Genomic DNA, 25,123 nt, shown 5'->3' on the forward strand with positions numbered 1-25,123 from the left:
ACAAATGTGACAAAAGTTGTTTCAGATTCGCAAATGTTAGTTTTAGTTATGATATTCGTGAGGAAACAGTAATACTGAACATTTACCATGCTCTAAAATAGCCAAAATATGCATCTTTTGACGATTTACAAAACCCGAAGATTATAAAGCTTGCAACGCGAAACAAATTAATAATTTGGAGAGTTCTGTTGTTGGCGTTATATTTTGTGAAAAAGTTCAAACTATGGGGATTGCTTATAAATAGCATAAAATACATAACGCATTGTACCCGAAAGGATAGCTAAGTGGTCTAAGTGGCAGACTTTGTACTCCAGGACTCTAGGGGGCAGTGGTTCGAGCCCTGCTGAGGGCAAACTTTTTTTTCTTTTTTTAAATTTTATTCTTGATTTTTTACAGGAGCTTTTTATATCCAATGTTTACAATTTATCAATATAAAGCATTTAATGACAAACTACAAAACATGCCAAAATCTGTGAAAAGGCCCCTTTAAAGTGGGTTTGCACAATTTTGTCAAATATTTATGAATATATATAAAATGTGTAAAAAACTTAATATACATATAATTCAATATAAATTAAAATAAAAGTTAAGAAGAACATGTGTTGAAAAATGCGAAATAAGCCAGATATTAAATTCTGAAATCAAAAATGTTAGCACAGTCAAATTCGCCAGTATGTATATCATAGATAGATAGATAGATTCTTTATTTCCTCCATTCATGGAGAGCTTAACACATTTACAACAAGTATTTACATCATTAATGTATACAATAGATAATAATATGTGTATATTAATATATGTACATGCATATCAACAACAATAGAGAGACGATTTTATAATTAGCACACTCACAAACTAACAAACTAGTCTCAGCAATAGGATTGCTAATTGATTATTCAGGCGATTGTCATCTGTAGTTGATAGCGTCATTTCAAACAACGTTACGATTTGTTCTAATGGTGTCTTTCGTATTAATTTAATAAAACACTGAAACCCCTTTTGGTAAATGACAGCATCCCAAAGTGATTCACGTAAGAGTTCCCTTCTCGAACAAAAACACACTGAATGAAGTAGTTTGTTTTCCGTGTTTATCCCACACAATGAGCACACTGTTGGGTACGATCTAGAGAGGAATCCTCCCAGTTGTGCCATCAGGGTGGCTATTAAGGGCGATAGCTTAGGCGAAATTCGGGATATTTTCCAGAGGGACGAGGGCTTATCTACGTGTAGAACATCATCAAGGTTCAATGTGGGACACACGTCCGGGATACTTTCCAACTGTCTGTGATGTTCCGGAGCGGATACCAATCGTTGGAGCATCTGTTTCCATGCTTGCTTAGACGGGAACAAACCTGATTGTAAATACCCGTCTAAACACGATTGCAGTTGGTATTTATACAGCAGTCTGTAGATTTCCGGAACGAAGCCTTTAGTTTGTTTGTCGTTATTCAGGTATCGTACAAGTCTGTTAATGAACACTTGTTTGGCAAGGTATTGGTTTGGTAAACGACATAATTGACCAAAAAACACTAGCTTTTTCCTGTCAATGATATTCTCAATCGAGTTTACATTAATTGATGCTAATGCAAAGTCCGTATTCGTTAAGGAATGAAATTGCTGCATAGATTTAATACAGAACCGATGAGAGCGCTCAAGGCGTAACATATCGCTGGCACTGATAACAGTCCACAGTTCACAGCCGTATAATGCTTTCGGAACAACCATGGATTGATAAATTGTTCTGAAGGTGATTGGGCTGAGTGATGATGGATTAAAGCCGCTGCTGCATATGCTCAGGTATGTACCTCGAAGCTTGTTGCAGGCGTCTGCTAAAAGCATTTGCGACGAAAGCCACGCGTCGGCAGTTATCCCCAAATGTGAATAACTTTCGGATTCTTTAACTGTTTCACTTCCAAGCCTAAACACGCGGGAGTTTCCTGTGTTTGTACGCTCATTAAAAACGATAACGGCACATTTACTTGCGTTATATTCATAGCGCCATACTCTTGAGTATTTGTAGCATATATCCATCATTTTATCAAGTCCCGTTTTTGAGTACGATATTAAAACCATATCGTCTGGGACGGTCGGCGAACAGATGTTCATGTTGTAGATACACATACCCAACCCGCTATCCTCCAGTTGTTTGATAAGCCCGTTGATGAACACTAGGTACAGGAGCGGTGAGCTTTTACTACCCTGGCGGGTACCTTGCAAAACCGGGAACTTATGGGAACGTCTTCCATGGTAAGAACATAGCTTTTGGCGTTCATATAGAGTTCTTTAATCGCAATGAGGCTTGTGGGGTCAATGATGCATTTCAACAATTTGTACAGAAGCCCTGTATGCCACACGTTGTCGAATGCCTGCTTCCCATCCAGGAAGCAGACATACATCTTGGATGAATGCTCGCGTGAAAATTGAATGCATTCTCGTAACACGAATGACGTCATTATAGAGCCGAGTTGTTCTTGGAAGCCACCTTGTTGCATGCTTAAAGTCTTGGAAATAGTATCTTTACAACGCAACAAAATAACTGATTCATACAATTTTAAAACCGCTGAGAGAAGAGTAATTGCACAGTAATTATTTGGGTCATCCTTTCTTTTTCTACCCCCTTTATGGAGAGTTATTATCACACCACGTTTCATACAGTTCGGGATATAACCTAGTCTTAGCATGTACGTGAAAAGGTTAGCTAGTGCAGGGGCTACAACTGTCTGTGAAAAAATGAAATGTTCATAAACTATATTGTCCTCGCCAGATGATTTTCCTCTCGGTAGTGTATTGATGATATTTTCAATCACTTCAGGGGACACAGATGCGTTGGGGTCTGTGGTCGTGGAGAGAAGGGTACGTTCCACTTCGGTAGACGTTTTCAACAAAAATTGTTCGTCAAAGTCGCGTGATGCTGATGGCTTATACAGATTCTCAAAGTAGTTTCCCCATCCTTGTAGTTGCTCATCGCGGTCACGAACAACGGTTCCTTGGAATATTATTCCTTTATTCATTTTTGACCCCGACGTTTTCCGTCTTGAGTTGACCATCTTCCAGAACTTAGTTTGGTCCATCTCAGCCGCTGTATCAATTTATTTGTCCATGTCCGCCATGAATCGGTTTGCACACACCCAATGGAGGCGTCCAAAAATTCGCTTTGCCGCTTTGTAGCTGGTGTATTCAAAGCATTTCCGGTCTCGGGGCCGTCCGGCGCGACACCACTGGTCTCGAGCAAGCCGAGAATTAATGTGCGCTTCAGTCAGAGCCAGGCACCAAAACGGTTTTAGAAATGACTTGAAACGTTTTTGGGGCAAGGATTCATTTGCATATGAGTAAAGAGTATTTGTTAAGTCAATATATGCCCGATCAATTTCCTGCCTGTCGAGTGTGTCCGAGCACAGGCGTTGTATTACACGGCTGGATGACAGTAGTGACTGGTAATGTTCGGCATCTTCTCTGGTTACCCTTTTCCAGTTAATGTATGTCTTTTGTTGACACACTTCCGGTACGCTCAAACTCGAGAACCAGTAGACATTAAAGCATAATAATACAGGCCTATGACGAGAAACATTAAGACAATCATCATCAATAATTTCGGAAAATAGCACAAGGTCAGCAGTTTCAACAGGCAAACAAATATAGTCTATTGTAGTTCTACAAGTACTGTCGTAGGAGACAAAGGTGCAGTTTGATCCGCGACACTCGGGCAAAGTGTTAACCGCTAGCATATTACAGTCAATTAATAACCTACGCAAAAGCCGAGTGCGGGGGATTATTAGCTGATATACTTATGTCCGCATTGAAATCACCCATAAATACTACAGTACCGTTATCAGCGTACTTGTTATATATATCGTATAATCTCCAGATATAGTCAGCAAAAATATCAATAGAGTGGTTGGAGCAGGGTAAATAGACCTAAAACATATACATATAATCGTTTGCAGAAATTTGCATCTGGATACCTGCAATGTGATCATCATCAATATCTACAGGTGTGATACAATAATCATATTTATTTTGCCACATGATCGCTACACCACCCTTGCCCATTCTTCGCTCATTTCCTATTGCTAAGCTACTGTCACAAACCACATGACATCTATAATTGTTTGAGAGTGAGTCAAAAAATGCACATTAGATTCAGAAAGCCAATGCTCTGATATTCCGCATATGTCTATTTTACGTGGTTACACAGGTATGAGGAGCTGGACATTATACCAGTAGCATTCCACATCATTATATTGATTCCCATGATTGAGTTAATCGATGTCTGTAGATAGCGGTTCATATCTGTTCATGGAAAACGTGTCCCCGTTGCTATATTCGTGCCAAAAACAACGGTCTTCCTCGACGTTGATCCGTTGTGCATCTTCTTCGTCGAAGTGTCTAGTATTACAAACCGGGTCGTTTTCCGTACACCTGCGTGAGCGTTTGAGCTCAGTTCTAGATTTCCACGGGACACATTTCACAAAGCGCGGCCAAAAGTTTTGTTCGAGAACATTGATTGCATCGCAGTTATCCTCCAAATTTAGACGTATCACAACTTTGTTGGGGGATTTTCGAACTGGGAAAATTCTCAAAGAGGAAACCGTTGGGCCCTTTTCGGTAATGTACTTATACAATGTATTCACGTTCACTGACTTCCGATATCCCAATACACAAAAATGTTTGATGTGCCTCCGCCTTTGGGCCCTATATCCATCGTCTATCATAGCTTCGTCGAATCTTCTCGATATTCTTACTGGTATAGGTTTACCGGAACTGCCCGCCTGTGGTGGTGACGTGATTAACTCGTTTGTTGGCGTCATAGCTTCATTGAAGGGTTGGGGTCTCCTTTCTACCTGGGAAATGAACGGTTCCTTGGTGGGTGTCCTTGAGTTCTTTTCCGCAAAACACACATCAGGGTTGTTGGGAACAGTATCAACGGATCGGGTGTTACAACTCTCAGCTTCATCGTTACGACCATAGAACGTATCAACGTTCAAACTTGAGATTGTAACAATGTTTTCGTTGTCTAAAAAGCTATCTAACACGCGAACTCGATCTTCTATTTCTAAATTTACTTTTACGAATCATTTTAATATCCTACAATGATATCTATTCATACAACACTCAGGGCTTTTCATCCTTATATAATAGGGGCCGAATTTCGGCCCCTTCCCAATCGAAAATAAGGTCATTTTTTCCCAAAATTGATAGGGGAATTTCACAAATTGTAAAAAAAAAAAAAATTTTTTTTTTACTTAGACATATTGGGCATCTCCCAAATTGAAAGCAATGAGCTCGAATATGATTAAGAATGCACCACAATCTGTCTTTTAATACTTCTGCACAATGAAAAGACCCTGTTTCAATAACTTTTAAAAACACTGTCTTCCCAAAATGAGCACTTATCGCGCATAAAATTCCCAATTTGAAAGGCCCCTGGCGATTACTGGAATAAACCCCCTTCGGAAAAACCCCCTTCCCTAAAAACGGCATAGCGGAAGAAACCCCCTTTCAAATTTTGCATACGCGGAAGAAACCCCCTCGCTAGTTTTGCATAGGTGGAACAAACCCCCTTCGAGTTTTCAGACAGGTGGAATAAACCCCCTTCGTGTTTTCAGAGAGGCGGAATAAATCCCCTTCCTAAGTGTTAAGTCTTTCCAGCAGAGGTAGTAAAATCCCGACTCGAACGATTCCCCAATACATCCGTTTCAACCCGACTCTAATACTGCATGCTTGCTACTTTTCAAGTTTATATTCATTTCCCGATAATCCCGTTTATAACATTTTTAAAGCACTTTCTGGTAAATATAAACGATAAAAACTCTCAATAATTTCTTTAACACAAACCTTGCCATTTTTTCTCTTGTATCAAATAAATTTCGGCATAAGTGACTATTTATAGACTTGATGAAATATTCCCTCCGAACATGCATCAATCCCCTGACTAGTTGTGTGCTTGTTACAACACTCAATACACCCACGCTTTCTATCTATGCTGCATAATTTTCGCGCCCTTTTTATTGAGAAAAAGAGTCAACACAAAGAGTCAACACAAAATAGAATTTACACTGCAAAAATATTTCAACGTTGCGGTAACATTTACATTCGGAAGTGTTTCGTATTCAAAACGAGTTAACACCAACTTACGGGAGTGTGTTTCGGATTTATAGTAAAGAAATGTACCGGCCGTTTGTTCACATGAAATAGTTGTTAATGAAGTTGTTTAATGTACACACTAAATATTCAATCTGTGAAACTCATACATCGTTATCGTGATAATTGAATGAAGGTGCGAAAATCTGATTATAGGAGTGTACCGGCCATTTGTTCACGGCAAGCATATACTAGAAAACATTAAACAAATTGTTGTTGAAAAAAGACACGCATTTATTAACGATAAACAGGCATATATTTACATTTATTTACAAAGATCAAATCATTTCCTAAAATCACACAATTATAGCCGAATGCTAATGTAATTAAACAAAACTGTACATAACTTCACACGAGCCGCAAAGGCGCCGATCATGACACAACTTCTCATCATTATCTACAATAGCCAGTACATTAAAGGACCTTTTATATAATTAAATGAAGGTGCGAAAATCTATTTCCAAACTGTTATGTGCTGAGTAAAGAGGTGTACCGGCCGTATGTTCACAAGTTGTTAATGATGAGATGCTCGTGTGAATTTGTCTTGCTCTCGTTTCAGTGAGATTATAACATTTTATATGCGTTTACTTGTACTAGATTGATAAAAATAACAAAATTAGCACCCAGAGCCGATAGTGACGAAGATATTTTGTACATATTTTCCTTCAATAACCGAAGCATTCGTCTTTAAAAAAAAATTAATCATGCAATCATACTTCCCGGGAACTTTCTGAAAATGAAAGTGAATTTCTGTAAACAATTACCTTGCGTTTAAATGTAACTAAATCGTCTGGAAGGGGGTTTGTTCCGCTATGGAAGGGGGTTTCTTCCCCCTATGCAAAACTAGCGAGGGGGTTTCTTCCGCCTATGCAAAACTAGCGAGGGGGTTTCTTCCCCCTATGCAAAACTAGCGAGGGGGTTTCTTCCCCCTATGCAAAACTAGCGAGGGGGTTTCTTCCGCGTATGCAAAATTTGAAAGGGGGTTTCTTTCGCCCTGCCGTTTTTAGCGAAGGGGGTTTGTTCCGGAGGGGTTTCTTCCGTACACCGCCCCTGGCCTCTTCCCAATTTTCTGATGAAAAGCCCTGACACTCGAACACTTAATCCGATCCTAATCAAAAGACGAATACTTTGGTTATTGTAGAAAAATATGTACGAAATATCTTTGTCACAATTGGCTTGGGGCGTTAATTTGTCTTTGCTGCATATTATGACATTCGTCTTCATTGTATAATTTTTCTGGCAATATATTACAATTTAAGACATATCAAAATCGTGCATACCCACTTTAACTAGCATCATGTAATGGAGGGTTGGAGAACAATATCCGGATACATATGTTTGGGAGCACCCTTATATGGAAGGAGCCTGCCTATAAATGATGTATGAGTATCTCCCGTTCAGATAAGACTTCGAGAAGAATTGGACACCAACCCGAATTCAACTTAGACGAGTGTTTCGTGTACAATATCCGAAAATCAGCCGCCCGAAAATCACATGACGTTGATGGCTTTAATTATTTAGCGAATCAGAAACAAGCAAATCATTAAAACATTAAATTGAGTAATGTAAACAGTTTACTTGAATGTACAGTGAACTTTTTCACCTGAATCTTTCAATTTTACAAGAATATGTTTGTTTTCGATGAACAGGTGTTGACATCTCGCACTGGTGAAATGTGCAGATATGTACAGTTTGTAACCACTGATGTTTATAAAATTGGAAACAAAGAAGTTTATGATAATCGCAAGGGGCTAAACTGTGGGTCGACCCTAAACTGTGATCAACATATGCAAGAATACGTAAGACTGTTTCGTCACAATAAACGGTCTTAAATACGGAATACCGTTAATGCTAACGTGGTTACACATTGTGGTTACACATTAAAATCCAGACGACGAGAATGCGAGAACGCGCGAGTACGATGACGAGAATGCGACAATACGATAACGACAAACGCTAAAACGATGGCGAGAACACGATGGCGAGAACACGAAAGAACGATGCCGACAATGCGACAGTGCGATGACGACAGTGCGACAATACGATGGCGACAAAACGAGTATGTGAGAACGCGAGAGTACGATGACGAGAATGCGACAATACGATGACGACAGTGCAACAATCCGATGGCGATAATGCGAACACGCGATGGCGAGAATGCGAGAGTACGATGACGAGAATGCGACAATACGATGACGACAGTGCGACAATACGATGGCGAGAATGCGAGAACGCGATGGCGAGAATGCGATGATACGATGGCGAAAGTACGATATGACTATCGCATTGTCGCCGTCGTACTATCGCACTGTCGCCATCGCATTGTCGTCATCGTACTATCGCGTTCTCACATTCTCGCCATCGTATTGTCGCACTGTCGTCATCGTATTGTCGCATTCTCGTCGTCGTACTCTCGCGTTCTCGCCCTTTGGATTTTAATGTATAACGGTATTCCGTACTTAAATAACGACCACGGCTACAGCATTAGAAAAGTTAAAAAATCAATACATAACGGGTACATAACACAGTTGGTTAAATTTCGTTCACATTCCCATGTCGTAACTTGATTAACTTTTACGCCGATGCTAGACTGCCTTTAGTCTGTGTCAATCAGTAAAATTGCCTCGATGCTCAGTCACATTTGCTGCGAAGCGAATATGTGACTTTTTGTTAAAACCTATTTATTTTCCCTTGAAAAGATCTATCAATAAACAAAAACTGGAAACATCGGTGCAAGACTGCAGGAGAGCTTTTTATCTCTCGGCCCTCTCTTATCTCGCATCACCAATCGCTTGTCCCGATTCCAATAAACAACATTTCATTACTTCACATAATCAGGGACCTAGGGCCTATACAAACAAAATGTATAGATCCCTGGCACAATAGAACTGAAAATATTTGAAACGTCGTTTCATCAAACAAAGATCTGTAAATACACATTTTTTGGAAGATCTTTGCATTAAACAAAGTTTCAATATTTATAATAGCGTTGATATATTACAATTGATCACGGACTCTAGATCAAATCTGATCATAAATAAAGAAGTTATGGCAATTTAAGCAAAACTTATTAATTTGACCTTGAGAGTCAAGGTCATTCAAAGGTCAAGGTCAAATTCAACATGCCAGGTACAGTACCCTCATGATAGTAAGAAAGTATTTGAAGTTTGAAAGCAATAGACATGATACTTTAGAAGTAAACTGGATCTAAACACAAAATTTAACAAAATATTCAAAGTTACTAAGACAAAAAAGGCCATAATTCCGTTAAAATGCCAACCAGAGTTAAGCAACTTGCCCTGTACAGCCCCCTTACGATAATTAGCGAGTTTTCCAAGTCTGAAAGCAATAGCTATGATACTTTAGGAGTAAAATTGACCAAAACACAAAACTTAACCAAATGTTCAATTATCTAAGTATAAAAGGGGCCATAATTCTGTCAAAATGCCAGTCAGAGTTACATAACTTTGCCTGCACAGTCCCCCCATATGATGGTTAGTAAGTGTTGCAAGTATGAAAGCAATAGCTTTGGTACTTTAGGAATAAAGTGAACCTAAACACAAAACTTAACCAAATTTTCAATTGTCTAAGTATAAAAAGGGAACATAATTCTTACAAAATGCTTGATACAGTTGTCTACTCTTGTTTATAGATTGGGGTCATGTTGGTAAAGAAGTATGCAAAATATGAAAGCAATATGTCAAGGGACATAGAAAATATTTGAGGTGGTAGGCAAACTTTAACATAGATTTATCAATAATACATGTATACATATTCTAAGTGGAAAAGGGGCCATAATTGTTACAAAATGCTTGATACAGTTGTGTCAAGGGACATAGAAAATATTTGAGGTGGTACGCAAACTTGGACAATTAATGCATATTCTAAGTGAAAAAGGGCCATTATTCTTACAAAATGCTTGATACAGTTGTCTGCTCTTGGTTATAGTCTATCCAGCTAGACTTAAACAAACGTCTTGTCCCCATCAGAAAGAAGTCCAAGTCTAAATTGATTATCTTTGATAGTAATCAAATTATTGAACTTACTAAAAAATTTAACCCGAAATTCTAAGTTAAAAAGGGGAATTACTCTAAAAATAATGCTGACAGAGTTACGCCTTGACCTACACAATTGTCTTGTTGCCACAAAGTAATATTCCAAGTTTGAGTTAATTATTTTTTTAAGTGTTAAAGTTATTTGAAAAATTAACCTACGCAGACGCTGGGGTGAGAAGTATAGCTCACATTTTTCTTCGAAAAGTCGAGCTAAAAAGAGGAGTGAATGCCACCTATATACCACCGTACATTGAATATCATGGATGTAAATATTTACGAAAAACGTCTTTAATGCCTCAGAAATTCTTAGGCGAAAAGGTGGCATTACTTTTTACTATTTTTATGAAGGAAGATCACAATCTTATATTTACACCTTCATATCATTAGTTCAAATCCCCACAAGTTTGAATGTTTCAAGCGCTGAAAGGTGGGGAAAACTGCACCGAACCAATTCGAAACGGGAAATATGTAACAAGGGTGGTGGGGAGGTGGTATTAACATGTGCATCATGTAACTTTTACAGTATTTTAAATGGTTATTCTGTGCAAGGAGCACGTATATCAGACCTCTGTGAAAAATAATTTACAATAAACGATCATTAATGCCACATGGCAAATTAAATGCGGTCTTTTGCAAATCCAATTACCGGTAGTCACTGGATAACTGTCACACGATAAATATCTTCTTCTTGAAATTTGTTTATATAGTCCTAAGGAAAAATAATAATGTTGTTCAGAGGCTCACGATAGCTTCAATACTAATGTATGTGAATGAATCTGGTTTTATGAATGCGGCTTTAATCTGAAACTTGATCAACCTTTTTGGATTTGTTTCTTTTAAAGACGACTATTCTATACTAAAACCCAGTCTAGGCGGAACAAGAGATTTGTTTGTCAGAAACACAATGCCCCCTATTGCGCCACTTTGAAGCCATATATTTGACCTTTGACCTTGAGGGATACCCTTGACCTTTCACCATTCAAAATGTGCAGCTCCATAAGATACACATGCATGCCAAATATCAAGTTGCTATCTTCAATATTGCAAAGTTAATGTTTTGGGACACACACAATGAATGAATGATAGACAGACAGGCCAAAAACAATATGCCCCTGATCTTTCGATCCGGGGGCATAAAAAGTCTTCTCTGATAAGGCTGTGCGAAAAGCACAGGCTAATCAAAGATGGCACTTTACGCACATGCATTAAACCCAGTTTCCCATTACGAGGCTCACATAAATTGGAGGCGTGTAAATACAGCATTGTACAGTTCTTTTAACGCTTTGTCTCTAAAATACTTAAATAAAAAAAGATCAAATCGTTTTATCCTTTATTTCATGCCAATACCACTTAGGGTGACACTGACTATGCATTGATCCCCAACATATACATAGTACATCACAGACTCCGATAATAAATATGTTACTGTCCCATGAAAACCATATAATGCATGTAAGAAATAATATCATCTGAACACCGGAAATAGCACAGACGAGTTAACAAATAGATATTATAAAAATATAATTATAATACACATCATTTAATCAACGTTTAAAATATGGTAAACTCATACAACTGTATGCAATTTCATACGATTAGGACAACAAGCAAATTGTGAACGTACCGGGCAATATTGTACACATAAAGACAAGTCCTGACAAAAAACTCTTTGTTTTGATTTTTTTCTGAGATAAGAAATATCTGCATTCAAGCTGAACTACATGTTTATAAAAACGACCAAAGTTAGGACACAGACAAATCAATATGTCAATTTTAGACGCACAAAAGTTTATAATACTTAATGCATGTGAATGCCACAAACGGGTCTCCATTTAACAACAACCACACTTACTTCTCGACCATCTTAACATTGAAGATGTTCAGCTTTGAGCTTTTGCTCAAATTCTATGGGACTTCAGTCCATAAAATGTAAGGAACTACATCGATATATTAAGCAGTGAAAAAAGCCCATAATTAGCACAAAACTGGTCAAAACTATTTTTGTTGCTTTTTCGAAATCATACATATGAAGATGTGAGAGTAGAAGAGAAATCCACAAAGTATTTAAAGAGGAACTGAGTTCACATAATTTTTATGACTAAGTATTCTTCAGTAGAATAAAAAGCCAATGGCCATAACTCTGCTCACACTGTTTGCAGTCAAAGTTCCTTCCTTTACCATACTCTACTAATTAAGGTCATACATCTGAGGCAACTTGTGCCAAATCAACACTGAAGTTCAAAAGAGATGAATACACACAATTAAGTGACCAACCTAGTGATATTACTTTCACTTTGATGGGGAGTACTAACACATCAGTATGTTTATCATACTGACCATTTATTCAAAATCGATAACTCTAAACACAGATTGAAAACTATACGAAATAACAAATCCTACATTCCGTATGCCTCTGTTGACAGTAATATTATTGTCATTCTATAAATAAATGATGAAGAACAAATGCAGACACACAGAATGAAATAACAAATTAACATAACTAAATTTATATACCGAGAACATTTTACTAGTTACTATTTACTGGTCCATCCCATATCAGTTGTTATGCATAAAGATCACAAATGACTTGTTGTGGTAACAGCTCACGGAATGGATACAGGTTATATGCAATGAAGTTTTATAAAGATTATTAGATTAGATTAGCACTACTTGAGAAAGGAAATGAAGCTGATCTACCATCAGACAGATTGATGGACCAAAGCAATACATTAATAAATCCTCAAATCTTATATGTGGGACGAAATAATCAGCATATATTATTTAACCTACGAACACATACATGGAATGTAAAGGGCAAAAACACTAACCCAATCAATAAACAAAATACAACAAATGAAGGTAGTTTTCTATAGAAATAGAATTCATCAAGGCTTTGTTTCCAATTTCTTCAACTTGAAATCTGATGTAACTTTTGTAGATCCATTTACACTGATTTCTTCATCACGTGTGAATTTTAAGGCCCCTTTAGTAGTGTCAATCTGTTTTGCTTTCGTGTAACAAAGAACTCCAATGGTGACTATGACTGTTCCCAGTCCACTGAGGAAAGTCACAGGGTTACCAAACACTATGATGGATAACCAGATGAGGAAAGCTCTCTTCACCGTATTGGCAACACTGAAATCAGAGATATTGTTGAGTTAGCACATGCACAATGTGAAAGCTTTAAATAACCCCACACCCCTTTGTCAAAGGCATTGCAGCCATGCCCTAACTTCAAAGACACATAATTCAGACATGGTTCACTATTGAGAAAATAGAGTTGTGCATGTATACACTTCATGGTGATAACATATTTCAAGTTTTAATTCAATTGCTAAAAAATGTTTAAGAAGTTTGCTCTACAAACTAAAAACATTTAATACTCTTCCTGTAAAAAGTTCTTATTTAATGGGCACATAACTAAGGTACGTGAATGGGCACGATAAAATGTTTTTGCACATCTACAAAACATCTACACATATACCGGTACACACACTTATAAAACGAGTGGATGCCTGTAGGCAACATGTAATATAAAAATGGTCAAGGTCATGATTAAAAGTCAAAATATAGAGATGATTCACTTTAACTTAAGTCAAAATATAGAGATGATTCACTTTACCTTACATCCAAATATCGAGAGTTTTCACTAAAACTTAAGTCAAAATATAGAGATGATAAACTTTAACTTCAGTCAAAATATAGAGATGATTCACTTTAACTTCAGTCAAAATATAGAGATAATTCACTTTAACTGAAGTCAAAATATAGAGATGATTCACTTTTACTTAAATCAAAGTATAGAGATTTTCACTTTAACTTAAAAGTCAAAATAATGATATTATTCACTTTACAAGACTGTTAAATGTTTCAAACAACAATTTTAACAAACATCGAACAGGTAAAGAAGGAAGAAGGTAAAATCCAGCAAAGCTGCATGATTGGCTTTTGACCCTATATGTTTAACCTTGACATTTGAGCTAGGCAGTGACATCTCACATGCTTAACGTCATCTCCACATGGTGAATAGTTACGGTAATTCATTTAACAACAATTATTAACATATTATCCGTGATGAAGTTTAATTCTGTACAATCTGTATTATGCCCAAATTATGCCCAAATTTTACGTACATATGTATGACCGTCCAGGACTTACAACAATTTTAATACTTGCAATACTTTTGGTTTATATTTGTGAACTTTTTTACTTGCATGATAAAATAGCAGTGAATCATCAGGCCAAACAAACTCACACATATATACTGGACCTTTTTAATGGTTGAAAAGAGTGGACTCGACAAAAAGGGTGACTATAAGTATTGCACAAGACTAAATGTAATTGCCACTACTATTACAATAGGCTAGGTCAGACAGTATACCTATGAGTAACAGGAGGTATGTAGCTCATTAACACATATTCAGATATGCTTTGGAAGTGGAAACAGGCTCCATTTAAGATGAACGCTGCCAAGATGGTAAGGTCCATTGTGTTTCTTGCATTCTGGAAATCGATCATGAGAAAGCAGGCAGGGATTTGTACGAGCACAGATGAAATGCTTGTAAAGAACTGTAACTCTGCTGGACTGAAAAGCAAATGTAAACACTTGAATGAATTAGTAGAACAGAGCATTTAATATATTGATATAGATTGTATAATTATAATTATTATAATAAAGATAAATATACAGCGTTGTTTTTTATATTCATGTCTTGCTGTTGTTACTCTGGCAATATTCAAATGTATATACATGTAGCTATAGCCATATCATTTTTATATGCATTTAATGAGTGTATGAAATTTCCCAACAGTTATCATCTACAGCATCATTCGCCATCAACTAAACTTACTTGTATCTGTACTTGGCACTACTTATCAGCATCTTGGAATATACATTTTGTAAACTGAAAAAAATACACCAAAGATATAAAAATTGTAAAAGCTTCAAAACATAAAAAAAAACACATTCTGACTCACGGACATTTGGCTGCAATAATACTAAGCAATAAGATCAGATTTAAAAGTTTTTTTCATAAGTTATTTAGAGCTTGTCAGCAAGTTATTTAAGATGAACAAGAGGGCCTGACCAAGTGTTATGAAGATTGGATAATAAATGTGACTTTTAGAGTTATTACTATCGCCATATAAGGAAAAATGCCCTACCCCCTTGCAGACATGTTTTTCAACCAACTGTAAACATTTTCGAATTCGTCCAAGATATCATTAAAACAAATCTTCTGACCAAGTTTTATTAAGATCAGACAATAAATGTGGCCTCTAGAGTGTTAACAAGGTTTAACTATAGTAATATATAGCCATACAATGAGAAATGCTCCACCTCATTGCGGCCATGCTTTTCAAGCAACCAAAACCATTTTCGAACTCGTACAATATATATCGTTACAAGAAATGTTCTGACCAAGTTTCATGAAGATTGGACAATAAATGTGACTTTGAGAGTGTTAAAAAGTTTTAACTATAGCTTTTTTAGGAAAAATGCCCTGTCCCCTGACGGCCATGTTTTTCAACCACCCAAAAGCATTTTCGAACTCGTCCATGTTATCATTGAAACAAATCTTCTGACCAAGTTTCAAGAAGATGGGACAATAAATGTGTCCTCTAGAGTGTAAAGAAGGTTTTACAGCCATATATAGCCATATAAGGAAAAATGCCCCGCCCTTGGTGGCCATGTTTTTCAACAGACCAGAATCATTTTCAAACTCAATCAATATGTCATGGGGATGTATGTTCTGACCAAGTTTCATGAAGATCGCACCATAAATTTGGCCTCTAGGGTGTTAACATGGTTTATTATAGCCATATAAGGAAAAATGCCCCGCCCAATCTTTACCATGTTTTTCAACCAACCGGAACCATTTTATAATTAGTCCAAGATATCATTGGGATAAATCTTCTGACCAAGTTTCATGAAGTTCGGGGAATAAATGTGGCTTCTAGAGTGTTAACAAGGTTTTACTATAGCCATATATAGCCATATAAGGAACAAGGGACAAAATTGTCACAAAACCAAGTTTTCAATTTGAAAAAAAAAATCTGATAAAGGGAAGATATCATTGAGACGAATCTTCTGACAACATTTCTTGAAGATTGGACAATACATGTGACCTCTAGAATGTTAACAAGGCAAATTTTGACGCCACACGACGGACAGCTCAGGTGAGCTAAAAAGAGATATTAAATCCATTGAGCATTATGCTACTTTTTACAACTTATGACATTAACCAAAGCTGTCTCTGAACATATATATAAAGTTGTATTAACATAACTGTAGTAGATACAAAGATATGTAGCAGCTGCACTCAATCATTCGCCTAAATTTATGGACTACTTGCTTGAAAACTTTAACCTGAATCTCCTTAAAACAAAAATGGAATAATTCTGTGAAAATAAAGGTAAGAAATATGAGTCTTGTCGATCCAGGACCTCACACAAAGACCACGAACACACGTGTGAAGCTTGATTCACTATCTGTAGTGACAAAAAGATATGAAGATGTTACCTATTTACCTTAACCCATTTATGCCTAGCGTCTAGAAACAAGGCCTTAGCAAACAGCGTAGACCCAGATGAGATGCCGCATAATGCAGCATCACATCAGGGTCTGCGCTGTTTGCTTAAAGGAATTGCTGTAAGAAATATTCTAAATATAGAAATAAATATACTAGACATCCCTAATTTTGGAAATTTATTGATCCAATTTAGAAGGATGGGAGAGTCCACTAGGCATTAATGGGTTAACCACAGCTTTAGGCAGATGGCAACAGCCAGGTCAATAAATAGTGAGTAGTATTGTTCAGACTTTATGGTGACTAGTCAAGCCAAAAACCTAAAGCAAGACAGACAAGCTAATTCACAGGTGTTGGGCGCGTGGTCAAGTCACTTTAACACTATCAATTTGTCATAAAACAACATTTTTTATCATTTTTAAAAAAAAAATCTGATAAGATTTTTTTTTTCAAAATGATAAAAAACGTTGTTTTATGACAAATTGATAGTGTTAGTGACTTGGCCACTCCCCCAACACATGTGAGCAAATTAAGTTCCAATGCTTCTTACCATTCTGTTATATTTGCTGCCAGTGCTGCTGCAAACCCTTCAATTTTAAAACTCAATTCATACGATGAGCAAAGTCCCAGACCAAACATGATGGGGATCAGACTAAGAATGGTAAAGAAACCAGAATGTTCCCCCAGCATCATGTAGGCTATAGCCACTGTAAACATTGGTGCGGAACTTTTCACTGTTTCTGTGAAAGACACTGCTACAAACTTCAGAGCTACCAGTCCCAGCACTATGTTTGAAAACCTGTAAATATTACAACATAGTAAAATGAGGCCAATATTTACATATGGATGGTAAAAAATTATATCTTTATTGAGTTGTTAAGAGTATTATTATCATAGACTTTTATGAACCATGAAGTTATTTGTAATTAATAGAACTTTAAAGTGTTATTCATTCTGGAAACACAGGGCACAGTTAATATGGAGATACCGAATTGGGTAACCACTAAGGAAGCAATCTAAAGATCTTCTTCAAAGGCAACATGTACTAATTATACCCAACAAATAGACTCCAGAGCTTAAGGATTTGGATACAATCAAGCTATATAAACTTGGAACAAATTAATTTAAAAGCATGGTAAAAGTATTCATAATGCTTGCACAACAAAGATTAATTCTCATTTTTAAGGACAACTAGTTTCGAAGTAGCTATTTTTATCATGAACACTACATTTAATGGGCAACATACTTGGTTTCAAATATTAATGCAGTGCACGCAGTCATAATCATTCATTACACTGCATGTATACTACAGCCAAAAAGGACCAGTACATCTCAATTGGAGCTGGGTCCAACAGTACCTGGTATTTGTTAATTTAATACAACTTTTTCATATAACCATTGTGCTACCAAATCTCTAGTACCTCATGGTTCCAACAATGATCATGTTCCTCCAGAAATTTGGTGGCTTTCCATTCCTCTTGATGTTACTATAGAAACCAAGAGGCATGTACATCTGCAGAAAGCCCAGACAAGTTGTCATCACCATCTGCATAGCACCTTCAATAAACAAGTAATTGATAAACAAGTAAAACATGATTTCTAGCATGAATGGACAGTATGATATATTTAACAATAATTATCCAATAAAACCAAGTACCTGTATTAACAAAAACAACTAGAGCTTTGTCACACACGTGACGCATACCCTCACATGCCGCATGGACACAGAAGATTTTGCATGTTGTCTTCACAAAAAACAGCCGACATCATGCTTAATGTTTAAAACGCACTAAGTGACCTCGTGACCTAGTTTTTGACCCAGCATGACCCATATTCAAACTTGACCTAGACATCATCTAGATACAACTTCTGACCAAGTTTGGTGAAGATCGGACTAAACTACTTTAATTAGAAAGCGGACACCATGCTCAATGTTTAAAATGCACTAAGTGACCCCGTGACCTAGTTTTTGACCTGCCATGACCCATGTTCGAACTTGGCCTAGACATCACCTAGATACAACTTCTGACTAAGTTTGGTGAAGCTCGGATGAAAACTACTTGAATTAGAAAGTGGACAGCATGCTCAATGTTTAAAACGCACTAAGTGACCCTGTGACCTTGTTTTTGACCCGGCATGACCCATATTTTGAACTTGACCTAGACATCATCTACATACAACATCTGACCAAGTTTGGTGAAGATCGGAGAAAACAACTTGAATTAGAGAGCGGACACTTCATACGGACCGACAGACAGACCGACAGACCAACAGACCGACCGACAGACAAGCTCACTCCTATATACCCCCCTAAACTTCGTTTGTGGGGGTATAATTAAACTGGGCGTTTTTTTTTACTTTGTAGGGTGGCTGTTAAATAAAGGGTAAAAAAGAACAAGAGGGGCTTAAGGCCCAAGGACACTCACTTGAGACATCAATTGAACTTAATTGTTTTGGGCTGGCGATGTCTCACTACAGCCATATCTAGAAAACTGCCAACAAACCCAACAGCTCTTTTATAATGGAACAGAACCACTCTCTAACTCGGCCCAGTTATTATTAGAAGAAAAGTTCTGAAAAACTTGTCTTTATTTTGTAATCATTATAATTTTAGCGTATGCAGCCATATTGTGCTATGGAGCAAAACATTTTAAACAGTTTTGGCAGCGGCCCACCTAATTAACATTTGAGTGACATTATTTACAATTCTAGCCATAAGTTGAGTCAAAAATGGTGTTAAGGAATAGTTCTATTTTTAGCTAGGGTGACCATATTTTGAAGTGGAACTATATTCAGATGTTTGCTTCAGGACCCTCCAAGCAATTTCTGTGTTAATTTTTGTGTGATGAACAGAACTTCAACTAACTGTGTGAAGATTTGCCAAGAACTTAAGAAAATATGTCAAATATTCAACGCTTTAATCAAAATGGTTAACAAAAGTGTAACATACCCATGCCCACCTGCAGTATTGTTATTTTGTTCCAAGGCAATGACAACACATAAAGAGTACTATCAATTCTTTAAATTATTTCATCAAACCTTTAACCTGATACTATTTTGTTTTTCAAATATACAAGAACTAAGTAACTGTAACAACATGAAGTTGTATTTTAATTATTAGTCTTTATTTCACTAATTCAGGCACAATATCCCTACTAATCATACATGGTGTCAAACCACATGTTTACTGTGACCTATGGATTATTCCTGCAGTGACAACATATGCATACATTACCATTATATCAAGTATCAACCTTACTGTTCACTACCTACCGAGCAGAGTGGGATCCCCCTTCAGCGTAGTAAGGACGTACTTGTTCAGAAACAGAGTACAGAAGCTGAAGAAGTACCAGATGGCAAGGAATAGAAGTGCCCGAGGGTTCATCAGTCCCTTCTTCTCCTCATCGGTCAGACTGCTGTCCTTAATGATGATGCTATCAGTTGCAGCCATCATTTTGGCCTTATCCAGTGCCATTTCCACATCACTTTTCTTAAGCATTACGGTAGACTCCGTTGTGATTAGATTGGATTTTCGATCACTTATAAATACTTTTCAAGATACAAGATTGTACAGTTTTTTAATTCTGTTTAACTGTTTATACATGTAAGCTAATTTGGTTCAGTTTTATGTTCAAAAGTACTAGTATTATATATTACTCTGTTTATGAATCATATATGTAATAAAATCCAATGTCAAATCTATGTATAAATATTTAAAGTACTGTAAAGAACCACTGTCAGCAGCTATTGTTTTTTATATTTGCTAGAGTGCTATCATTTCATTTTGTGGCGACACCATTACATGTAAATATTGTGAATTAAAAATAAATGAATTATGAAGTTTCTTGATTGAAATTTATAGCAAAATCTTGATTGATTCACTCATTCAATGTTGGTTAATCGCCATTCTAGATAACTGAATCACACATATCCAATCCACAGAGGACAGGCATCTAAAAACAACGCAAAAACACAATGTATTGCAAAAATATTTAAATAAAACTTCCAAAAGGTCAAACAAGACATGACAAACCAAGTTTTCAAAGTTTCAGTTAAATGTATTAATTTAATTTAAACAAGCAAATTCGTTGAATCGATATCCCCCACCAATATACTTCTGGACACAAAAAAATTCTGGACTGATGGACAACGCCAACGTGCATCATCCTCTCATCCATATATATACTCATACCAAGTTTCAATGAAATCCGCCAAAGCACTTCCAAGATATGGCTCCGTACACAAAAAAGCATTTTTTCAAGATAAAAAGGGCCATAACTCCGTTATTAACAGATGGTGTACAATGACATTTGGCGTGCATCATCCTCTTATCCATATATATAATCATACCAAGTTTCAATGAAATCCGCCAAAGCACTTCCAAGATATGGCTCTGGACACAAAAGTGCCGGACGGAAAGATGGACGGATGGACGGACAACGCCAAAACAATATCCCTCCGCCTATGGCTGGGGATAATAATTCTGCAATTCCAAGCTAGGTCTGAATGAAAGCTCATACATGCCAGATTTTTCAAGGTCCAAAGTTGGGACAGTTCATATCATTCCACCGTTACCGGTACTTTACCTAGCTAGTAGTCAGTTCATAACTTATAAAAACTTTAAATTTCTGGCCAATATTGACGATAAATGTGTTTAAGAATATCAAGAACACAGACTTTTTTAGCACTGTTCCAATTTAACCAACTCTATTGTCCATATTTTCATCGAAGGCTCAGGAAGGTTCAGAGTGGGATAACTATCGGTTCTCTTATTTTTAACATTTGTTTTCACAATCAATTTCTTCGATCATAATCACACCAGCAATATGCTTTTTCTTAATACATTGTCTCAACATATTTTAGCAATGTTGGTTCCGATCATACATATAAACTTGTTTAAACTCGAATGATTATTCAAATGATTTGTGTTTAGAATGCAAATACCGCCACTATGTTTTGTAAATATACCATTGAGGAAAGGAACCCTACTAGCCTAGCTATCGTTCCAATCCTATAAACTTTAGATGCTTGTACATTATGTTGTAAAACACATTATTGAATAAATATGTTTAAACCAACCAACTCTTAATTTTAGATGCAATACTGGTATGTACAAACAATTTTCAGAAAATCTGTAAAAAAAAAAACTAAAGTAAATTCATGCGAAACACAATGTGTATTGATCAGTATTCAATTTGTTTGATCTACAAAATTACCATTTTGACAGGGTTTTTTAAACCTCAGGTGGTATAATAAATACACAGGATAATAGTTTTGTTGGACTTGATTGAGCAATGAAATAGAATTCAAATACATACCCAGTTTGCTTTTATTTCAGTATGATACATCTATTGATAGGGATAAGTGACTGCTATCTTAAAACACACTCCATGAAGTGAATCTTAATAAAATCAACAATTTGCTGATAATTTAGGACAAATTGTGTTATATTGGGACACTGGGTCAAACACCCCAAAAGTGGGACTGTCCAGTCAAGATCAGGACATCTGGCATGTATGTAAAAGCTTTCAGTGCCTACCCAAAAACAATTCAGAGCAATACCCCCAGACTCGACTTATTTGGTGGAAAACAGTTTTTCTATTAGTTGGTGACATTGATCTTATTCCAACTGGTCCAACATGCAATCCTAATCTAGGTCTGCAATGTAACGGTCCAACATGCAATCCTAATCTAGGTCTGCAATGTAACGGTCCAACATGCAATCCTAATCTAGGTCTGCAATGTAACGGTCCAACATGCAATCCTAATCTAGGTCTGCAATGTAACGGTCCAACATGCAATCCTAATCTAGGTCTGCAATGTAACGGTCCAACATGCAATCCTAATCTAGGTCTGCAATGTAACGGTCCAACATGCAATCCTAATCTAGGTCTGCAATGTAACGGTCCAACATGCAATCCTAAGCTAGGTCTGCAATGTAACGGTCCAACATGCAATCCTAATCTAGGTCTGCAATGTAACGGTCCAACATGCAATCCTAAGCTAGGTCTGCAATGTAACGGTCCAACATGCAATCCTAATCTAGGTCTGCAATGTAACGGTCCAACATGCAATCCTAATCTAGGTCTGCAATGTAACGGTCCAACATACAATCCTAATCTAGGTCTGCAATGTAACGGTCCAACATGCAATCCTAATCTAGGTCTGCAATGTAACGGTCCAACATGCAATCCTAATCTAGGTCTGCAATGTAACGGTCCAACATGCAATCCTAAGCTAGGTCTGCAATGTAACGGTCCAACATGCAATCCTAATCTAGGTCTGCAATGTAACGGTCCAACATGCAATCCTAAGCTAGGTCTGCAATGTAAGCTACCAACATACAATTATTAAAACACTACCCACATACAACACTAAATGCAACACCTTTATCCAAACTTAAGTTATTGAGAGTACACCCATTTTTGTTTTAAGTAGCTGTGACTTTTTCCTTGACCTGAAAAATCCAAATTTGAACCCCGAGCTTATTATATCCTCTTTATGCAGGGTTCTCAATAAGAGCAGGCCGCTGGCCAAATTGGCCGTTTTAAATCAGATTTTGGCCGGTTGAAAATCGCTCAGATTTGGTAAATCGGCAATTGATTTTTCGAAATTTGCGTGTCTTTTAGGTAATTTTGCTCCTATTAGCTATTAAGCGAAGACGTCGCTTCATTATCTCCCTTAACGCATTACAACAACAACAATGAAAATGCATATTGGAATCGGTCAAAAGCAGTAAAATATGTTGAAGTTCTGTTCATCACATGTTGAGTTAAAATTTTACAAAAGTAATAAAGAGCTTTTTCCATTTATCTTTTGTTAGTTTAAAAAAACTAAAATTCATAAAAAACATACAAAAATGCTCAAATTTAAGTGCCTGGTTGACCACTAAAATAGCCATAAAATGGCCCAAAATGCAGGAAATCAAGTGCTCAATTTAAAAAAATCAGGGGAGCATGCCCCCCCCCCCCCCTTAGAAGGCCTGTTGGTTTCAAATTTGGGCCTGTTGGCTCAAAAGTTATTGAGAACCCTGATATGTAGAAGATTGATTAGTGCAAATTAGTTATTGACCACAAACTACCAGTTTGCCGTTATTCTATTTTAAGGAACAAAGTCATTGAACAACAGTTGTTGTTAAGTGATTCAAGAAAAAAATACGCCCTAATGTTTATTGTGGAGGTATTATATGCAGTTCTTGTGTACCTTTTAGAAAAAAAGGTTAACCACAAGGGCAGTATCTGTTATTATGTCTGGTTACCATCAACATGGCATGATTTGAAAAATTGTCCTTATTAATTGAATTGTAAATTTAACATTTTCGTAGCAGTAGTCTCTCTTGTCACTTTGTTTACAACAGGCAGAAATAAAAGTGAATTTCAGAGTTGGGGTAGTGGGCCTAAATAAGTTCGGCAGGCAGATAAAGTCAATATCAAGTAATGGCTTATGAAAACCAAAAAACTTGATATCTACAAAGATTTTCAATTGCTTTAAAAACCTTGTTAAAATACACAATATAGTCTGAATTCAAGATCAATTGAATTCTGACACCTAGGAAGTGTAAGCAAGACTAGAATGAATATTATATTACGGGCGAGTAAGAAATATCCGAATGTCCAAGAACCGAAAATCACATCGAGTGCTGACGTGGAAGGATTTATTAATTAATTAAATCTGAATTTAAAATACAATTAGTTGAGTTTTACAATTTGTTTCATAGATTACACACTTTTAACCTTTTTACCTCATAATTTGAACAGCATACACAATTTTTATGGTAATAGCAACCTCGTTGACAGTTGTTGATGTTCCAAACAGTGAAGTAATAACTTTAATGTTGATAATATTCGCAAAAGGCTAAGATATGAGGTTACGCATGCGCAATTAATTTCCTTCTATATTACATATAAAATAGTTGAAGTTCGATATCAATTTTTACCATGATCAAGCGCATACCCACTATATCATCATACATCATTGGAAAGATTAATGCATAATCTTTTGAAAAAAATGCATGTCATTAAATTCTATACGCGCAAACTCAAAATATTTACCTTAGAATAGGCAAACCGGTTTTGACAGCTGTGCAGACAACCATTTTGGGCTCAAATAGTATGACCTACTTTCGAAGCCGGGAACCATCAACACAAAAAGTAGAGCACAAAAATGGCTTATTTTCTTATTGCTTACAAATATACCTTCAAGTTGATACCAAAACCAACCATTTGCAATGTATTTTACAAATCCTAGGCAGCATGCACTCAACAATGTGTGCTAAGTATCAAACTGACTGCATGTAACCCTAAAAACAGGAGTTCCGGTTTGGGGTTATGTGACCTTTAAGAGAACCCAACCCCTTCAAATTTAAATTAAAGGCACTTTTCCCACAGGTATAATCTGTTT

General features: G+C 36.7%; 3 protein-coding genes across 9 annotated transcripts in view; all 3 read right to left on the reverse strand.

The window, feature by feature from the left end:
- Positions 1-25,123, reverse strand: part of LOC127832651 (solute carrier family 35 member E2A-like) — a 201,377-nt gene that overhangs the window by 35,812 nt on the left and 140,442 nt on the right. The gene's annotated exons all lie outside the window — the stretch shown is intronic.
- Positions 1-25,123, reverse strand: part of LOC127832653 (solute carrier family 35 member E2B-like) — a 211,531-nt gene that overhangs the window by 18,568 nt on the left and 167,840 nt on the right. Inside the window, exon 1 of one of the 5 annotated variants that reach the window (XM_052358259.1) lies at positions 7,745-7,890. The exons of 3 other annotated variants lie outside the window; for them this stretch is intronic. The gene's annotated coding sequence lies outside the window, so the exon portion shown is untranslated. Of the gene's footprint in view, positions 1-7,719; positions 7,891-25,123 lie in introns of those variants that run through there. One more of the 5 variants, XM_052358260.1, reaches the window with a different exon arrangement.
- LOC127832650 (solute carrier family 35 member E2A-like) lies at positions 11,516-24,567 on the reverse strand. The gene is made up of 7 exons (XM_052358254.1): positions 24,465-24,567; positions 19,997-20,676; positions 18,145-18,280; positions 17,274-17,522; positions 15,047-15,100; positions 14,578-14,781; positions 11,516-13,331 (listed from the first exon to the last, which is right to left on the reverse strand). The coding sequence occupies exons 2-7, from the start codon at positions 20,220-20,222 to the stop codon at positions 13,082-13,084; spliced, it is 1,119 nt and encodes a 372-aa protein (XP_052214214.1). The 5' UTR covers positions 20,223-20,676; positions 24,465-24,567; the 3' UTR covers positions 11,516-13,081.

Source organism: Dreissena polymorpha, chromosome 5, assembly GCF_020536995.1.
Source record: "Dreissena polymorpha isolate Duluth1 chromosome 5, UMN_Dpol_1.0, whole genome shotgun sequence".
NCBI lineage: Eukaryota > Metazoa > Mollusca > Bivalvia > Myida > Dreissenidae > Dreissena > Dreissena polymorpha.